The 18,822-nt window shown below is 43.3% G+C and overlaps 1 protein-coding gene and 1 long non-coding RNA gene across 3 annotated transcripts in view; one reads left to right on the top strand and one right to left on the bottom strand.

Moving 5' to 3' along the window:
• Window positions 1–2,752: 2,752 nt before the first annotated feature.
• LOC139075148 (uncharacterized) lies at window positions 2,753–3,941 on the top strand. Its single transcript, XR_011525263.1, has 2 exons — window positions 2,753–2,899; window positions 3,674–3,941. It is a non-coding gene; the product is annotated as an uncharacterized lncRNA (long non-coding RNA).
• A 1,812-nt stretch (window positions 3,942–5,753) lies between these two features.
• GLUD1 (glutamate dehydrogenase 1) overlaps window positions 5,754–18,822 on the bottom strand; it is a 34,867-nt gene continuing 21,798 nt past the window's right edge. For both annotated transcript variants that reach the window (XM_008519282.2, XM_070569545.1), the window contains exons 6-13: window positions 15,456–15,635; window positions 14,330–14,467; window positions 13,987–14,124; window positions 13,220–13,300; window positions 12,198–12,321; window positions 11,292–11,383; window positions 8,063–8,125; window positions 5,754–7,157 (exon numbers count right to left, since the gene is read on the bottom strand). In XM_008519282.2, the coding sequence (XP_008517504.2) occupies window positions 7,038–7,157; window positions 8,063–8,125; window positions 11,292–11,383; window positions 12,198–12,321; window positions 13,220–13,300; window positions 13,987–14,124; window positions 14,330–14,467; window positions 15,456–15,635 (936 nt within the window). In that variant the 3' untranslated portion in view covers window positions 5,754–7,037. The remainder of the gene's footprint in view (window positions 7,158–8,062; window positions 8,126–11,291; window positions 11,384–12,197; window positions 12,322–13,219; window positions 13,301–13,986; window positions 14,125–14,329; window positions 14,468–15,455; window positions 15,636–18,822) is intronic.

The following is an 18,822-nucleotide window of genomic DNA, read 5'->3' as shown; positions in this document are numbered from 1 at the left end:
CTGACCCTGCTGTCATTTAGGGAGACGTGCAGGACACAGGCTTGCCCTGTCCCACCAGCTTCATGACCTGTGGGAGGGTTGCAGAGGTCCAAGTATTCCCAGGTTCCTGCAGCTCCCTGAGGCCACTGCTCTGTGCCAGCATTTGCTACTGCAGGCTTCCCAGGAGAGGGTGGTCTTACGGCAGGACCCGTCTCCAGCAGGCTCACAGGATCAAGTTGCTGTGCACATGTTTCCCCAGAAACTTTGGCCAATTTGCAACTAGCCTCCCTGGATGGTTCCTGAGGTTCAAGTCTAAGTTAGTGGGTTTTTATTTTTCCCTTCATTTATTTTTAATTGAGGTGAAATTTATGTAACACACAATTAACCATTTTAAAGTGTGTAACTCAGTGGTATTCACAATGTTGTGCAACCATCACTTCTGCTTTCAAAACTTTGTCATCATCTCAGAAAAACACCACATTCCCACTAAGTAATCACTCCTCATTCATATACTCCCCTCCAGTCCCCTCTAACCACTAATCTCCTTTCTCTGTCTGTGGATTTACCTATTCTGGATATATCATATAAAAGGAACCATGTATATGGCCTTTTGTGTCTGGCTTCTTTCACTTAGCATGTTTTTGATGTTCATCAAAGCTATAGCATGTCCTTCTTTCCTTTTCGTGGCTGAATAATATTCCATTGTATGTCCACACCATAATTTGTTTATCCATTGATCTGTTGATAGGCATTTGGGTTGTTTTCATCTTTCGGTTATTATGAATAATGCTGCTACACAAGTTTCTATGTGGACATATGTTTACATTTCTGTTGTGCATACACCTACCTAGGATTGTAATTGCTGGGCAATATGGTAATTCTATGTTTAGCTCTTTTAGGAACTGCCAAACTGTTGTCAACAGTGGCTGTACCATGTTACAGTCCCACCAGCGATGTATGAGGGTTCCTATTTCTCCACATACTCATCAACACATATGTTCTGATTTTTTAAAATTAAAGTCATCTTAGCAGGGGTGAAGTCATATCTCACTGTGGCCCTGATTTGCATTTCCTTAATGACCAATGATGTTGGACATCTTTTCACGTGCTTGTTGGACGTTTGTCTATCTTCTTCGTATTCTTTTTTGGAGAAATGTCTATTCAAGTCCTTTGCCATTTTATAATTGGGTGTTTGTCTCTTTATTCCTGAGTTCCATCTTAAATATTTTATTTGAAAATATTTATAAAATATTTTATTTCAGAATATTCTAAACATTCTGTATGTTAAGCCCTTATCATATTCATGATTTGTGAATATTTTCTCCTATTCTGTAGGTTGTCTTTTCACATTCTTGATAATGTCCTTTGACACACAAAAGCTTTTAATTTTTATGAATTCGAATTTGTCTACTTTTTGTTACTTGTGCTTTTAACATCATGTCTAAGAATCCATTACAAGGCCGTGAAGATTTACCTCTGTTTTCTTCTAATAGTTTTGCAGTTTTCTCTCTTATATTTAGGTGTTTGATCCACTGGGAGTTAATTTTTGTACACAGAGTGAGGAAGGGGTCAAAGTTCATTCCTTTATCTGTGTTTATCCAGCTGTCCCAGAGTTTTTTGTTGAAGAGATTCTTCTTTCCTCACTGAATGGTGTTACAGGTTGAATTGTGTCCCTCCAAAAGATCTGTTAAATCCTAACCCCAGTAGCTCAGGATGTGACCTTATTTGGAAATAATGTCATTGCAGGTGAAACTAGTTAAGATGAAGTCATGCTGGAGTAGGGTGGGACCTTAATCCAATAAGTCTGGTGTCCGTATAAGAAGACACAGACACACAGAGGGATGATGGCCACCCACAGAGGACAAAGGCAGAGACTGGAGTGATGCAGCTGCAAGCCAAAGAACGCCAAGGACTGATGGTCACCACCAGCAGCTAGGAAAAGGCAAGAAGTTCTCCCCTACTGGCTTCAGAGGGAGCACGGCCATGCTGATGCCTCAATTTACAGCCCCCAGAACTCTGACACAATTAAGTCCCATTGTTTTAAGCCATCTAATTTTTTAAGACAGCCCCAGGAAAGTAATACAAGTGGTGTTGGCACCAATGTTGAAAACCAAGTGACCATACATGTTTCTGGACTCTCAATTCCATTCCATTGGTCTATGTTTGTACGCCAGTGCCAGTTTTTAAAAAAGTATAATTGACAGTATTCTATTCGTACCACAATTTTAATTATAGCTTTGTATTAAGGTTTAAAACCGGAAGTGTGAGTCCTCCAAGTTTAGTTTTCTTTTTCAATATTGTTTTGGTTATTTGGGGCCACTTGCACTTTCACATTAATTTTAGGATCAGATTTGCTATTTTTGCAAACGGCCACTGGAATTTTGATAGAAATTTTGAATGTGTAGATTACTTTGAGTATTGTCACCTTAACAATATTTTTTCCAACCTATGCACATGGGCTGTCTTTCCATTTATTGAAGTATTCTTTCATCTCTTTTAAACAATGTTTTGTAGTTTTCAGTGTACAAAGCTTTCACCTCCTTGGTTAAATTTATTCCCAGATATTTTATTCTTTTGGATCCTATTGTAAATGGAATTGTTTTCCTTATTTCCTTTACGGATTGCTCATTGCTGGTGTATAGAAAAACAACTGATTTTTTGTGATCTTGTATCCTGCAACTTTAAGATTTTATTTTTCCTTTTTCTCCCCAAAGCCCCCCAATACAGTTGTATATTCTAGTCATAGGTCCTTCTAGTTGTGGCATGTGTGACGCCGCCTCAGCATAGCTTGATGAGTGATGCCATGTCCGCGCCCAGGATGCGAACTGGCGAAACCCTGGGCTGCCGAAGCAGAGACCGTGAACTTAACCACTCGGCCACAGGACTGGCCCCTACAACTTTGCTTAATTCATTAACTCCAGTACGTTTTTGTTTTTGGTGTTTGTGTATCTATGGGATTTTCTCTATATAGAATCATGTCATCTGCAAATGGAGATAGTTTCTCTTTTCCTTTCCAATTCAGATGCCTTTTACTTCTTTTTCTGGCCTAATTGCTCTGGCTAGGACTTCCAGTACATGTCGAATAGCAGAGGCAAAAGCAAGAATCCTTGCCTTGTTCCTCTTAAGGGGAAGCTTTCTGTTTTTCACCAATGAGTGTTAGCTGTGGGTTTTTCATAAATGTCCCTTATCGTGTTCAAGAAGTTCCTTCTATTCCTAGCTGAGTGTTTTTATTATGCAAGGGCCTTGAATTTTGTCAAATGCTTTTCCCACATCTCTTGAGATGATTATGCGCCCCCCCCCTTTGTTCTATTTCTATTAATGGGGTGTACTGCATTGATTGATTTCCTTATGTTGAATGACCCTTGCATTCCTGAGACAAATCCGACCCGGTCACGATGGATGATACTTAGAATGAGCTGCTGGATTCAGTTTGTTAGTTAGTATTTTGTTGATTATTTTTGTGTCTATATTCATAAGAGATGATGGTGTTTTCTTTTCTTGTGATGTCTTTGTCTGGCTTTGCTACCAGGGTAATAACGGCCTCACAGAAGGTGTCAGAAAGTATTCCCTTTTCTATTTTTGGGGAAAAGTTTGAATAGGATTGGTGTTAATTCTTTAAATATTTGTTAGAATTCATCAGACCTGTGTGACCTTGGATTAGGCAATGATTTCTTGTTTTTTTTTTTTTTTTGAGGAAGATCAGCCCTGAGCTAACTGCTGCCAATCCTTTGTGCTGAGGAAGACTGGCCCTGAGCTCACATCCGTGCCCATCTTCCTCTACTTTACATGTGGGACACTTTTTGCAGAGCGGAGCCATGTCTGCACCAGGTATCAGAACTGGGCCGCCGAAGCAGAACGTGCGCACTTAACCGCTGCACCACTGGGCCAGCCCGGCAACGGTTTCTTAAATATGACCCTTATATGTAACAATCAAAGAAAAAATAAACTGGACTCGATCAAAATTCAAAACTTTTGTGTCAAAGAACACCATCAAGAAAATGAAAAGACAAACCAACAGAATAAGAGAAAATATTTGCAAATCGTATTATCTGATGAGGGTCACATATCCAGAATATATAAAGAACCCACAACTCAACAATAAAAAGATAAATAACCCAATTAAAAACTGGGCAAAGGATTTGAAGAGAATGAAAACGAAACGTTTAAAATCGTTGGAAGTGGTTGCCTCTGGGGAGTAGAAAATGGTGTGGTGGGGTACGGATGGAGGGGACGAGCTGTCGCTCACAAGTCTTGTAGAACTATTTGGCTCTCTACGCCAATAATTCTCTGTAGGGGGTAATTTTGCCCCACAGGGGACATCTGGCTATCTGAATACACTTTTCATGGTCACAACTGAAAGGTATTCCTGGCATCTAAGGGGTAGAGGCCAGGGATGCTGCTAAACATCCTACAATGCAAAGGACAGTCCTCAGTAAACACATGGCTTGAAATGTTAATAGTGCTGAGGCTGAGAAACTGTCTAAACTATGTGTAAGCTTTGATTAAAAAAACAAGCCAATAAAAGTTATTTGCAAAAAAACAATTAAAAATCGTAACATTGACATTACAAAGCAAAAAAAGAAAAAAAAAAAGAAAATTCTTTTGCAGCAGTTTCATACAAGGTTCACAGACGTAGTTTTCTCCATGTGCCATGCTTTGACTGCCTTAACGAGTGCAGGCTAAGAAAGCCTGCCAGGGACGTTTAGGGAAGTTACTTAAAGCTTCTGAGTTTAAGGCGCCAGGTTTGGGGGAAAAAAAAAAATCAAGATTTTACTTCTCATTTCCCTAAACTTCATCCGTCAGGGTAATGAGAACACGTTCTGCTGTAGGGGTTCACGAGGCAACAGTTAAGTATTCTTCAAGCGCTACATAAGCCATCCACGGCTATTTCAGAAGCAGTTAACTTTAGAGCATTATATGTGAGTTTTAAAGTAAATAAATTAAAGCCAAGAGTAACTGACGAGAATTTTCTAACTGAAACCTCCAGGAACCACGGTTGACAGACACCAGTGCCGTGCTGTCTTATATAGCTAGCGTGCACAATACCGGTTTTCTAGCACCAATATCAATAACACCCATGAACATATATCTAATCTTTAAAAAAATCTCTATCAACACTCCCAATGTTAGCCAAAGGCTACAACCGAAACGACTGCCCCAGCCGGTATTGTTCCACATACATTCTGGACCTTGTTTCCCTATCACTTTCCCCAACACGTCAGTGCTCCACCTAGAGGGCAAGTGGACACCAGCGGCTCGGGAAGAGCTCAGTGTGTCCATGGTGCCAGGGGGCTTGTTCATCCACTGCCAGACTGGATGCTCAGAACCATGGAGACGCAGAATCAGGACCTGACAGAGTCCAGCTGAAAGTCATGTTCCAGATTTGGCAGGTAAGCAATTGGTGGGATCAGGTCTAGAACCCAGTCCTGCCGAACACGGTTGGTATTCTGTCCTAAATTATTACATTCTGGGGCTAAATTATTAAAAACAAAACCCTAATCAATGAAGCCTTCCTTCATTAAAAAAAGGCACTAAAAATTACTTGAGTGTATCAGCTTTAGGCACGAGAACCTCTTCCCCAAGAATAACCACTGACAACTGTCTAACAGAACGAAATACAAAAAACTTCAGGATAAAATTTCGGCAGCTCACAGTATAGCAGAAAGAAATGTTATGTAGGCGGTGGTTTCAAACATTTTAGAAACCCGATTGTAGTTTTATCATCTACTAAACAAACACTACCAAATATAAAAACACAGAAAAGAAACATAAGCTTTGGAAAAGGTAGACTTTTAATAACTGCTTTTATCACCAGGTTAAGTCATGCAGTTACAAAGTAGTTAGAAATTTCTGAAAGGATATTATTGTTAAAAAAAAAAAAAGCTCATTCTTACATAAATAATATCTAGTACTTCATTGGGACACTACTATGGAAAAGGCCCTGGCCAAATAACTCCCAAACAAAACACTCACCCCAAGGGTGTTTTCAGCCCACTGTCAAGGAAGCGGTGTGCAGAATGTGAGGCCTTTGAAAGAGGACGCAGAGTCAGGCCAAGTCGGGGCCACTGGCAACGCTCAGAGCTGCCAGGCAGACTCCAAACACAGAGCCCAAGGGTTTTTTTTCTGGGACATTCTACTTGAATTATTATTTAATTAGTCAACACAACAGATCTTCCAAAGAGAAGAACAATGAACTAACATGATAAGGAGGTTACTGCATTCTTTGGACTAGATGTCATAATTGTGGCTAGTGAATTCCGACAGTCGTAACAAAAATAGCCCCCGTCACTTGCAGCTATGAAGATAACTTAATTCTCCATTGGGCTTTTTATTTTTGCTGGACAACAATACACGATTGATAAGCTATAAAGGATACTGTTTTATGTTATAAAAATACTAGCTTTTCTCATTTATTATGTTTATAGGCATTCACTGCTTGAGTCAGGGTTAGGCTTGTTAAGTGATCAAAGGCAATTTTATTACAGCAGCGTGTACTTATTTTATTCTAAAAGAATAAAATGCATAAAGAGAAAGAGCTTCTGTTTTGTTTGTAACCTGTAAAACTGAGTTATTTTGCTGATGTAAAATACCAATAACTCACTTGAGGACCATGCCACCTTCTGAAGGTGCCAGACATCTGCTTCTTAAATGTGTCGAAGTCAGGGCACGTCTCAGACCTGTCCAGAGCTGAAGCAGCAAGCAGCTGACGGCTTCTGGACAACAGGTGCTTCCCTGGGGCCACAGCCCTGCCGGCGCTGGCAAGCAGCCACGCAGCAAGGCGGCACAGCCAGACGGCAGAGACTTTCTACGGAAAGGCCAAACACCCAAATGGCTCTCTGGCACAGGTAATTTCTACTCTCACACTCATTAGCTTGTACATGATCCCCTAAACTTAATTTCTTTCCTCTTAAGGGGCTGATTTGGATTGACTTGCTGAGGATGGTGTCCATTATCTACTAAGTCATGAGGAGATAGACTTCCGTGGTTACATGTAAACTCGCGATAGGTCTGCAGATGAGGAGGTGGAGAGGGTGGTGCGGAGGTCAGCTGCAATCCGTCTATGTGAAGGTCACACCAGCTTCATTGTACACCTTGAAGACTTTCTCGATGGCGTTGACGTAGGCGGCCGTCCTCAGGTCCAACCCCAGGTTGTACTTCATGGCCGTACGCATGATTTGCTGCAGAGAAGGAGAAAGCGCAGTGAAGCCCACTGACTCAAGCAGCAGGGCCAGGGACACCCAAGGCACAGGCGGATCTGGACAAGCCACCCTGTCACCATTAAAGTGCAGCAGAACCACCTCTAGTCAGGAAGGGCTAATTCTCAGGGACTGACAGAGAGCACCAACCAGGTGGCAGGAAGAAGCGTTCCTGAGAGGCTCAGATGCGAGCTGTCTCTGTGCTCCTTGACATCCTGTTATCTGGAGCGAGGGCATCTAATGATATGCTTTGTGATAATTTAAAAGAACTAAGAACGGGGTGACGAAAATGTTCTGGAGTCAGTGGTGATGGCTACAAAGCCTTGGGAATACACTTAAGGCTGCTAAATTGATACTTTAAAAGGGTGAATTCATGCTCAATAAAAAAAATTAACAACCAGCACCACCATTAATATCTGCTCATGCTATTTCAACATAAAGCTAAGTGGACAGAATCAGAACTCAAAAAAAATTAGGAAAACTGGACTCAAATGTGTTTAAGGCCTTGAAATAAGGATCAAGTGGTCAAAAAACCTTTTACTTATACTAATTCTGCAGTAAGGCAGTTCCCAGTAGCTGTGAGAGTGGGGCTGAGCTGCAATCCAGCTTGGCTAACTACTTGATATTTAGCTAACTGCCAAACATCACTCCTTCCTAACTTGGCATTATGATTAGTTTCCAAAAGCCTGGTAAACATATTGAAGACCCTAACAACACTGCTCATCGTTTAAGACCAGAAAAGGATGTGTTTTGCTCCACGCAGCGGAGGAACATGCAAACAGACTGCTCTTTTCTTTCACCGCACACACAGCCTGGCAGCTGAGACATCACGGTCGAGCCATTCGTCCCGAAACGAGCAGAAACGCAGCCAGCACGTGCACACGTACCCGGGCAGAGCGCTCCATGGTGTAAGCTAAGCCGGAGTGCACGATGTCCTTCTCAGATGCACCCTATCAGGAAAAAGAGCATAAGGTCAACAAGACCACAGAAAGACACGCTTCGTCTATGACAGCACAAAGGATCTGAGGTCAAGAGACGGCCAGGCAGGAGTGTTTTGTCTTTCAGTATAAACTTAATTTCTGTACAGTATCTTGATACCTATTTTAGTAGTTGTGTTTTAACCACAACTTAGTTTTCATTATATTTGACAGCAAACAAACACTCACAAAATGCGGTCACAGTACAATGACGAATACAGTACCGACCAGGAAACACGAGGGCAGGGAGGGGGAGCAGCACGGCTCGCCCATCTCAGGGGCAGACAAACCACAGCAGCACATGACACTGTTCACATCACAGCGCACTCAGCTGTCCCCCGGCGGAACAGGGACACCACACAGGCCACAGAAAGGAGTCCGGTCACCACTGAGAGCGGCTCTGGGGTAGAATCCTGACTGTATATCCAGCAGTGCCACCAACTTTTAAAACAGCTCTTCACCCAACCCTCCAGTTCTACTGCTGAGGAAACTAAAACCACGGGGGACGTTGGCCGAGGTTGCAGAGAGCTATTTTTAGAGCTGGGAGACAACCCAGGGCCTTCGACCACCAAGTCAGCTTATCTCTTTCCAATGCCAATCATCTCTATAAGTCAGTTTGTTTCAACAGATCTAATTTGTTTTTTGGAATGCTTTCTCATTTTAGGACAATTAACTATCACCATTACTCCTAATATGACATATATAGCTATCGAACACATATCCTGAGATGCTAGATAAAAACTTAAAGGGGGTCACCAACAAAAGTTGTCTATGCTGAACTTGATCCAATTAATACTCGACAGGCATAGCTCGGAGATGTTGCAGGTATGGTTCCAGACGGTGATAAAGCGAGTCACGAGAACTTTTTGATTTCCCAGTGCACATAAAAGTTATGCAATAGCATTATGTCTAAAGGAACAATGTACATACATTAATTAAAAAATAATTTATTGCTAAAAAATGCTAACTATCGGGGCTGGCCCCGTGGCCGAGTGGTTAAGTTCGCGCGCTGCGCTGCAGGCGGCCCAGTGTTTCGTTAGTTCGAATCCTGGGCGCGGACATGGCACTGCTCATCAAACCACGCTGAGGCAGCGTCCCACATGCCACAACTAGAAGGACCCACAACGAAGAATACACAACTATGTACCGGGGGGCTTTGGGGAGAAAAAGGAAAAAATAAAATCTTGAAAAAAAAAAAAAAAATGCTAACCATCATATGAGCCTGCAGCAAGCCACAACCTTTTTGCCAGTGGAGGGTCTTGCCTCAATGTTGGTGGCTGCTGACTGATCAGGGTGGTGACTGCTGAAGGCTGGGGTGGCTGTGGCAATATCTTAAAATAAGACAACAATGAAGTTGACAGCATCAAATGACTCTTCCTTTCATGAACCATTTCTCTGTAGCATGCAATGCTGTTTCATAGCATTTTACCCACAGAACTTCTTTCAAAATTGGAGTCAGGGGCTGGCCCTGTGGCCGAGTGGTTAAGTTCGCAGGCTCTGCTTCAGCAGCCCAGGGTTTGCCGGTTTGGATCCTGGGTACAGACCTATGCACTGCTCAAGCCATGCTGTGGCGGTGTCCCACACAGAAGAATTAAGATGACTTACAACTAGGATATACAACTATGTACTGGGGCTTTGGGGAGAAAAAAAAGAGGAAGACTGGCAACAGATGCTAGCTCAGGGCCAATCTTCCTCACTAAAAAGCATACCTTTAAAAAAAAAAAAGTGGAGTCAGTCCTCTCATACCCTGCCACTGCTCTATCAACTAAGTTTATGCCATATTCTAAATCCTTTGTTGTCATTTCAAAATCTTCACAGCATCTTCACCAGGAGTAGATGCAACCTCAAGAAACCACTTTCTTGTTCATCTATAAAAAGCAACTTGCCATTTGTTAAAGTTTTATCATGAGCTTGCAGCAATTCAGTCACGTCTTCAGATTCCACTTCTAATTCTAGTTCTCTTGCTGTTTCCAGCACATCTGTAGTTTTTTCCTCCACTGAAGTCTTGAACCCCTTCAAGTCATCCATGAGGGATGGACTCAACTTCTTCCAAACTCCTGTCAATGTTGGTATTTTGACCTCTTCCCATGAATCATGAATGTTCTTAATGACATCTAGAATGGTGAATCCTTTCCAGAAGGTTTTCAATTTACTTTGTCCAGATCCATCAGAAGAATCACCATCTATAACAGTTATACTTTACAAAATGTATTTCTTAAATCATAAGACTTGAAAGTTGAAATTACTCCTTGATCCATGGGCTGCAGACTGGATGTCGTGCTAGCAGGCATGAAAACAACATTCATCTCGTTGCACATCTCCATCAGAGCTCCTCGGTGACCAGGTGGGCTGTTGATGAGCAGTAATATTTGGAAAGCAATCTTTTCTCTGAGCAGTAGGTCTCAACAGTGGGCTTCAAATATTCAGTAAACCATGTTGTAGACAGATGTGCTGTATCCAGGCTTTGTGGTTCCATTTATGAAGGACAGGCAGAGGAGATTTAGCGTAATTCTTAAGGGTCCTAGGATTCTCAGAATGGTAAGTGAGCACTGGCTTCAACTGAAAGTCACCAGCTGCATTAGCCCCTCACAAGAGAGTCAGCCTGTCCTTTGAAGTTTGAAGCCAGGCACTGACTTCTCCTCTCTAGCTATGAAAGTCCTAGATGGCATCTTCCGATAGAACGCTGTTTCATCTGCGTTGGAAGTCTGTTGTTCAGTGCAGCCCCTTCATTACCATCTCAGCTGGAGCTTCTGGAGAACTTGCCGCAGCCTCTGCATCAGCACCTGCTGCTTCACCTGCACTTTTATGCCGTGGAGACGCTGCTTTCCTTAAACCGCGTGAGCCGACCTCTGCTGGCTTCAGGCTTCTCTTCTGCAGCTTCCTCCCCTCTCTCAGCCTTCACAGAATTGAGGAGAGTGAGGGCCTGGCTCGGGACTAGGCTTTGGCTTAAGGGAATGTGGTGGCTGCTTTGATCCATTTTTAGAACGTAACGACCGAGGAAGGGACGAAGCACACGCCAGGCACATAATTACTGTCATGGTGATTACACCCCTTGACTCTGATCAATCCACCTGGCCTGAGGTCACAGAAGAGGGCAGGTCGAGTGTGTAAGACACACCCGGGTCACACGCATACTCACCGATATCCTGTCTTGGAACTCTGCCGTGGGCACAATGGGGATCGTCCCACCGTGCTTTCCAAATTTTCTTTCCAAACTCTCTTGAACAGACACTGTAAAAAGCCAAGAGATGAAGATACTGGTAGTAGAAAACAAAACGAAGAACCGAAACGAGTCCCAAACTATACCTACAACCTAAAACTAACAGAATTTCAGGAACCTTCAACACCAATGTCATAAAAGGGTTAATCGCTTAAGACTCAGTTAAAAAGGAATAAAGCGCTTTGCCAAATTCCTATATAAACGCGAATGTAGGTCACTGCTCTGTTTCCATAACACCCATTACCAAGGTTTTTCCTTGGCTCTTTTAAAAAGAAAATGCTGAGGGAAAAAGAAATGGAAATAGAGCACTTCACCCAGCTTCTCAGAGTGGGCTGAGGAAAGAGCTCCTCGGGAGGTCTGGTCTCATGTCAGCCTGATGGAAATTCTCCTGCTAACCCTGGAGCCTCCTCTAGTCAAGGAAAAGCCGTCTTCTCATCAGAAGACTCAGAGATTCTTGACACGAGATAGGCCTTTGCTGAAGGCAACCAGACACAGAAAATGGATGAGGATCAACAGGAGCTCCTGGCTGAAAATGAAAACTCTTTATAGCACCAACTTGCAGATGACGTCCTGGGAACACTACGTCACAGGACCAATATGCGAGTGCAAATAACTCTGAGAGAGTTAATACACTGAATACCCATCAAGAACCTTCAGACATTTGGTCTAAGTCTCAGGAGACAGAATAATACAATTTTCTATTCGGAGATTAAATCCTCTATTACAAAAAGGAAATCAGTCCTCTTAAAGTGTAAGCTTTCTCCCCGTTTCCAGTCTTGTAGCTGGCCCAAGAGATCATTTTGGGAGCGGATGCTCAGAACTCACTCAGCAAGTGGTAGTTGGAATCCCTTTCGTATTTGAAGGTCAGGCGGCCGTAGCTGACGTGATTGAGATTCTTCAGCCACTCAAAGTAGGACACCGTCACCCCTCCGGCGTTCAGGTAGAGATCCTAAACGCCAACGAGACGGGAAGACGCCAAAGAAAGGAGGGGACAACGGTTAATAAGAGCTTACAAAGAATGCAGGAGCCCAAGTTTAACAGCAAAGCAGATTAAGCTTCAAACTTCCCAAATATATCTTAGATAGCATCAAGAATTTCACACTTAAACTTCACGAACCCCCTTCCCAATCCATTTGAGGTTTTTCCCATTTGGAAAAAAAAAATTTTTTTTTTGGTTTATTAATCTATAAGCATTTGGTCAACTTTGGTTAGAGTTTCTTCTCCACTGAAAAAGTTCTCAGACAGAATTGCTTGCCCACTAACCACTGGATGGGACTGTCCAAGGGCGCCTCACCGGAAGATTAACATTCCGTCCAATTAACTGCCCAAGGCAGTTACATCGAGTTTATTAAGTGCTTTCAGCCAAGGGGGTTCTTCAAAATGCATCACGGGTCCACACCACCTTCCAGTTCCCAACAACCTTCTGGTAGAGACCCCACGCTTATCCACTGAAAAACCTGAGCACGCGCTCCTCATATGAGCTTGCTGCTAAAGCAGCAAGGGACATTTGAAATGCATTAGGTCAGGAATCATAGGCAATCTTAGAGTTTAAGTTAGAACAGTATTTCTAGCACAGTATATATTATGTAATTGGATTCTTAAGACAGCTAAAAACACTCAAGAAAGAGCGAGAAGCTGGAAGAAAATGTCCAGGTCAAAGTGAAAACCTGACAGGCTTATTACACTAACCACGCTTCCACGATGTTTTCTTAAAAGCAAAATAAAGATGAAGAATTCACTACAGCTTGAGACACTAACAAGCCCCCTCTGCCCTCACTCAGTTCCTTGAGAAAGACAATTACGATTGCAAGCACATAGAAAACCTGGCATACACACAGACGACTTACGGGAATAACCATAATGTTTCTCTCCAGGAAAATCTTATCGGCTTCCGGAGTTGTCGGTCCATTGGCACCTTCAGCAATGATCTGCAAGAGAGTCAGGAACATAGAGAAATGCCCAAAACACTAGCAAATCCCTCTACTGTGCAAGAGATGTGTGCATGTGGGCAGGGAGCCGTGGGGAGAAGCATAGCTCCAGCTTAAGTTAAATTGAGAGTTATTTTGTTCTATAAAGTGTATAAAACTACTTTTCACCTTTCTATTTCCCTAACTATGTCTGGAAGTTTGGTTTAAAAGGAAACCCACGGTGATGGCTGCACAACTTTTGTGAATATACTAATAGCCATTAAATTGTAAACCTGGGTGAATTGTACGGTATGTGAATTATATCCCAATAAAGCTGTTAAAAAAAAAGGGGGGGCCGGCCTGGTGGCGCAGAGGTTAAGTTCGCATATTCCGCTTCGGCGGCCCAGGGTTCTCCGGTTCAAATCCCGGGTGTGGACATGGCAGCGGTTGGCACGCCATGCTGTGGTAGGCGTCCCACATATAAAGTGGAGGAAGATGGGCATGGATGTTAGCTGAGGGCCAGTCTTCCTCAGCAAAAAGAGGAGGATTGGCAGATGTTAGCTCAGGGCAACTCTGCCTCAAAAAATAAATAAATAAATAAAATAAAATAAAAGTAATAAAAAAGAGGAAACCCAATTGGACCTTGTCTATCACCCTCAATGTCATTCCACACTGGGAGGCTGGACCAGCCCCACCGTCTCTCTCACCTTGGCTTTGACTCTTGGTGCATTGGACTTGGTCAGCTGCTTCTCGCTGGCAGCAGGAATCAGGATGTCACAGTCGGCCTCCAAGATGCTCCCTTCATAGGGCTTTGCCTTGGGGAAGCCCAGGATGGATCCATGTTGCTGTAATTGATGGAAAATCAGAGTTAATGGATGCACCAGAGTTGAAATGTTCATGTTTAGCGCCTGTGATATGAAGACTCACTGATTAAGAGTTCTTTGAGTTTATATTTTAAAAAATAAGCAATGGAAATAGATTTCAATAAGACTTTTTTCAATTTTGCCATATTCAGGGTAGTCGAACTGTTCGGATGTGAGACTGACATACCAATTTGAAGTCTTCCAGTTCTTTTGGGTCAATACCATCTGGATTCCATATGCTCCCATCGGATTCACCAACAGCAATACATTTAGCACCGAAACGATGTAAGTATCTCATAGAGTGCAGGCCCACGTTACCAAACCCCTGCAAAGAACAATTACACGTGACACCAAAATCAGTCATGGTACACATGCTGAGAGTCATATTCTGACCAACACACATTCCATTTGTTTAGGACCAGTTCTGAAAATCCTTGCTCCTAAAGAAACAGTGTACCAAATGGCTTCTCTTTGGCAATAAATTTTTATGTTTAAGAATGTGGAACCCAACCCTTCGTCATCTAGGAAAATGAGTTATGAAGTTCAGTTAGCGCAGCCTTGTTGGCCTAAAGTAAAACTGCAGTGGTGTCAGCCACACCACCCAGGTCCTCAGTTCCTACAAAGGTAAGTCACTATTTGGGAGGAATATGAATTCTATCTTTTTTTTTTAAAGATTGGCACCTGAGCTAACATCTGTTGCCAATCTTTTTTTTTTTCTCTCTTTCTCACCCAAACCCCCCAGTACATAGTTATATATCCTACTTGTAGGTCCTTCCAGTTGTGCTATGTGGGATGCTATCCCAGCATGGCCTGATGAGCGGTGCCATGTCCACGTCCAGGATCTGAACCCATGAAACCTTCGGCTGCTGAAGCAGAGTGCGCAAACTTAACCACTCAGACACGGGGTCGGCCCAAGAATTCTATTTTAAAGTAGCATTCAACTTAATTTAGATCCCTCTAAGTAAAATAATGAAGCATCAAGCAAATTCTTCCTGAAATTTGCATCACTGTGCAAACCTCTCTGTCTACTCGTTAATAGTCTGAGACTTCCCCTTTTGGATACAATTCCAATTTAAATATTGACCAAAAGAAGTTGGTGATAGTTTTGCAAGTTTGTGAGAGATACTTAGATTGGTACTAGTCACATGAATCAAACCAAGGTTCAGCAAACAAAGGACATATTACTCTAAAAACATCCATTCCAAAACTTAAGAGATTCAAAAGACCCAGATTTTCAAAAGGGCAAATCTAAAAACATTTAAAAACTTACTTTCTGTGGATCAGCTATTCTTTAAGAAAGCAAACATTTTTACCTGAACGACAAATGTCTTATCTCCAAACCCTGGCGTCATTCCTAGAATGCTCATGTAAGAAGCTTCATTGATGAAGTTCTCGATCCCATGGAAAAGACCCCGGCCAGTGGCAGAGATCCGCCCATGGATTCCGCCCTGACTGATGGGCTTCCCAGTGACACAGGCGTGGGCATTAATATCCTGCAAAAGAGGTCAGAGCGTCAAAGATGAAGCATCAAGGTCAACGTAAAAAATGAAACATCAAGGTCAACATCAAAGACGAAGCATCAAGGTCGATGTGAAAGATGAAACGTCAAGGTCACTGCCTACACGAAGGATTAAAGTTGGAACACATTCTCATTTAACTCATATGCTTCTTAGGGACTGTGTGGGTTTAAGGCAGACTTTCATCAACAGGGATAAGTGCCTTTTCAGATTTCTGTTCCTAGAAAATATCCAATAAAGTAGACTGCATTTTTCAATGACAGAAACAGTTTTTAGGCATTTAACGTCAAGTAGATACAAATAGCAATATCACACAAGTAGAGATAGTTCAGCTTAAAACTATTATTCCTTTAACAAATATTAAGCTTTGCTAAATCAGGGTATACACCCCCCTCCCCAAAAGTGGCATGTCTTAAAATCTACCTTGTCTTTTTTTCTTTTTGGAAGAAGATTAGCCCTGAGCTAAAATCTGCTGTCATCCTCCTCTTTTTGCTGAGGAAGACACCCTGAGCTAACATTCGTGCCCATCTTCCTCTACTTTATATGTGGGACGTCTGCCACAGCATGGCTTGCCAAGCAGTGCCATGTCTGCACCTGGGATCCGAACTGGTGAACCCTGGGCCACCAAAGCGGAATGTGTGCACTTAAGCACTGTGCCACCAGGCTGGCCCCTACCTTGTCACCAACAGAGTCTAAGATAGGAAGAGGCATTATGGTGCTCTTAGACGGGAACACTTAATGTTGTAAAGATATCCCTCCACCACATTAATCAATAAAATGCCACTTGAAAAAAAGAACTTTAAAGGACAATACTCAAGTTCATGGAAAAGGGAGGATTAACAAAAATATTCACAAATTACAAAAAAAAGACAACAAAATAACTAAGGGGTTTGCAGGGCAATCTGGAATATGTATCAAAATAAAAATAACTCATGCACCCAAAAAGTCTACTTACAGGAATTCAATTTTTGGTATATTTAGTATGGTATCATCTGAGTTAAAAAAAAATTAAAAAGGTACATGAGGCTGCGAGGGGCCGGCGCCCACGTTTGAGCAGAGCCTCTGGCAGCAGTGGTGGGCTCCGGGAGGCACAGTGGGAGGGGAACAGCGCTCACCACCTGCTTCCTGGACTCTTTCAATTGACAACGTGCATGTATACTTGTTCAGAAATGAGCATAATTAGAAAAAACAAGGGGCTTGGGAGGGCTTCCCTTCCAAGGCATCAAATATACTATAAGCTGGAGCAACCGGAAGAGTGTGGAATAGACAAATCGGTCAGTGCGACAGGAGAAACTAAGGATGGTCCCATGATATACAGGAACTCTATGTAAAATAAGGAAGCATTTTAAATCAGTGGCTTGAGTATGCACTATTGAATAAATGTGTTGATGTGACCCGCTACCCATGTGAAACAAGGTCAAGTGCCTTACCTCACCCCAGCCCCAGCCCCCAGTTTAACTTGTAGCTGGGTGACTTAAAAAGCGGCCTGCTCTTTATCCACCTTGTTCCAAGTACTTTTACAGAAAGAACTCAGAATTGTCTCAGTTGTATAATTACCAACCAAAAGAAAAAAAGAAGCCTAGAAAAGTGATTTATGGAATTAGTCGTTTTCCCACAGTTTTCCTTCATGAATAATTAACACGTATGAATACAGAATTGCCCACCTAGTGCCAAACGCCTCTGAACAGTGAGAATGCAAACGCTGGAGCTGAGAGCATCACTCCTGTGTGAGGCCAGGCCGGGTGCCAGCCGCCCAGCTCCCTGGCATACCCAATCGTCCCAGAGGCCCTGGCGGGGCGAGGGAGATGACACCCTCCCTCCAATGCCAGCACTTCTGGGCCAGCTTAGACAAGAAGAGCTGCGTGGCTCAGGTTCACATCTGGAAATAAGTAATACAACCTGTGGCTTACTGACCTCAGGACCTGATTCTGGATTTCCTATCACTTTAAGGAGCCTTCGATCAGCGCAGTCCAAGGGTTAGCTGGCGGCCTCCCACAGCTTTCTTTTGCTGTCACCATTGGGAATGAACTACGAATAACAATATGTTGCCTACTCTTTGCACTATTCAATCTAGTGTCCTGCTTAAAAAGGACTAGAGACCAGTCATAGCTCACTTAACATAAAAAGGTGACGTGGAAAAGCAACGTTTTCTGGAATGGGAGTCAAAACCAAACTTCTTTCAAGTGCCCTCATGCTGCTCCTGTTTCATTTCAGGGGATTTATGCAAGTGACCTGATGCAGTATTTATAAATATTTTTTTCTGTGCTCACTAAGCGCTGGGTCCTGTTCTAAGTGCTTTACACTGTTATTAATTTAATCCTCACGACTGTCTCACGAACTACTAGGTACTATTACTATTGTCATTTTACATATGAGGAAACTGAGGCAGAAAGTTCAAGGCTCTTGCCGGAGGTCACGGGGCTGGCGTGTGAGGGAGCCAGTGCTAGAAGGCAGGCTGCCTGCCATGCTCCCAGCTACAGACCCCATCACCGTGGGAACCGAGACTCATCTGTAAACGCTTCCGTGGGAGCTGCAGCCCCTTCCTCCCGCTCAGAGGAAGAAGTGTTCCTCTTCTCCAAGGCTGATCTTCCCACCAGGGCCTTAAAAGGAAAATTCCCTAGGCCTTTATTCCCTTGGAAGACTGCTACATTTACTACGCCCCATCTCTCCTGCATCGTCTGTCTCTCACGTGGAAGAACATGTGGCCTCCAGTCAATGAACATGGCAAACAAAAACCTTTTTCTTTGGACAACAGCCCCCTTTCAAGGCGTCTTCCCTCTGCTTCCCTCCAGGGCCATTTTTCCTAACTGGAGGCTCCTCTCACGCCCCACTTCTCTCTCCCAACACCCCCTTGCAGTGGCTCCACTCTCGCCATTCCACGGACGATCCAGTTGCTGCACTGGTCTCTTTCCAGAAACCCTCTCCCTCGATATCCACAACACGGAGCCCTCAGCACCTCTCACTCTTTGATAACTGACTGCTTTCTTCCCCCTAGATCCTCAACCTGTCCATCTGTCTCCAGCCCAGGGCAGCCCCATAGCGCCTCTTTCCTGGGCTCCTGTGGAGTCCCCTGCCCCCACCAACCCCATTCTCTGCTGCACAGAGGCCTGAAATCAACACTTAGCTGTGCCACATGCCTGTTTACGATCAGCACTTCACCGGC

This window comes from Equus przewalskii, chromosome 1, assembly GCF_037783145.1.
Source record: "Equus przewalskii isolate Varuska chromosome 1, EquPr2, whole genome shotgun sequence".
Taxonomy (NCBI): Eukaryota; Metazoa; Chordata; class Mammalia; order Perissodactyla; family Equidae; genus Equus; species Equus przewalskii.
The sequence above is the reverse complement of the archived record's forward strand: the minus strand, read 5'-3'. Positions and strand labels throughout refer to the sequence as shown.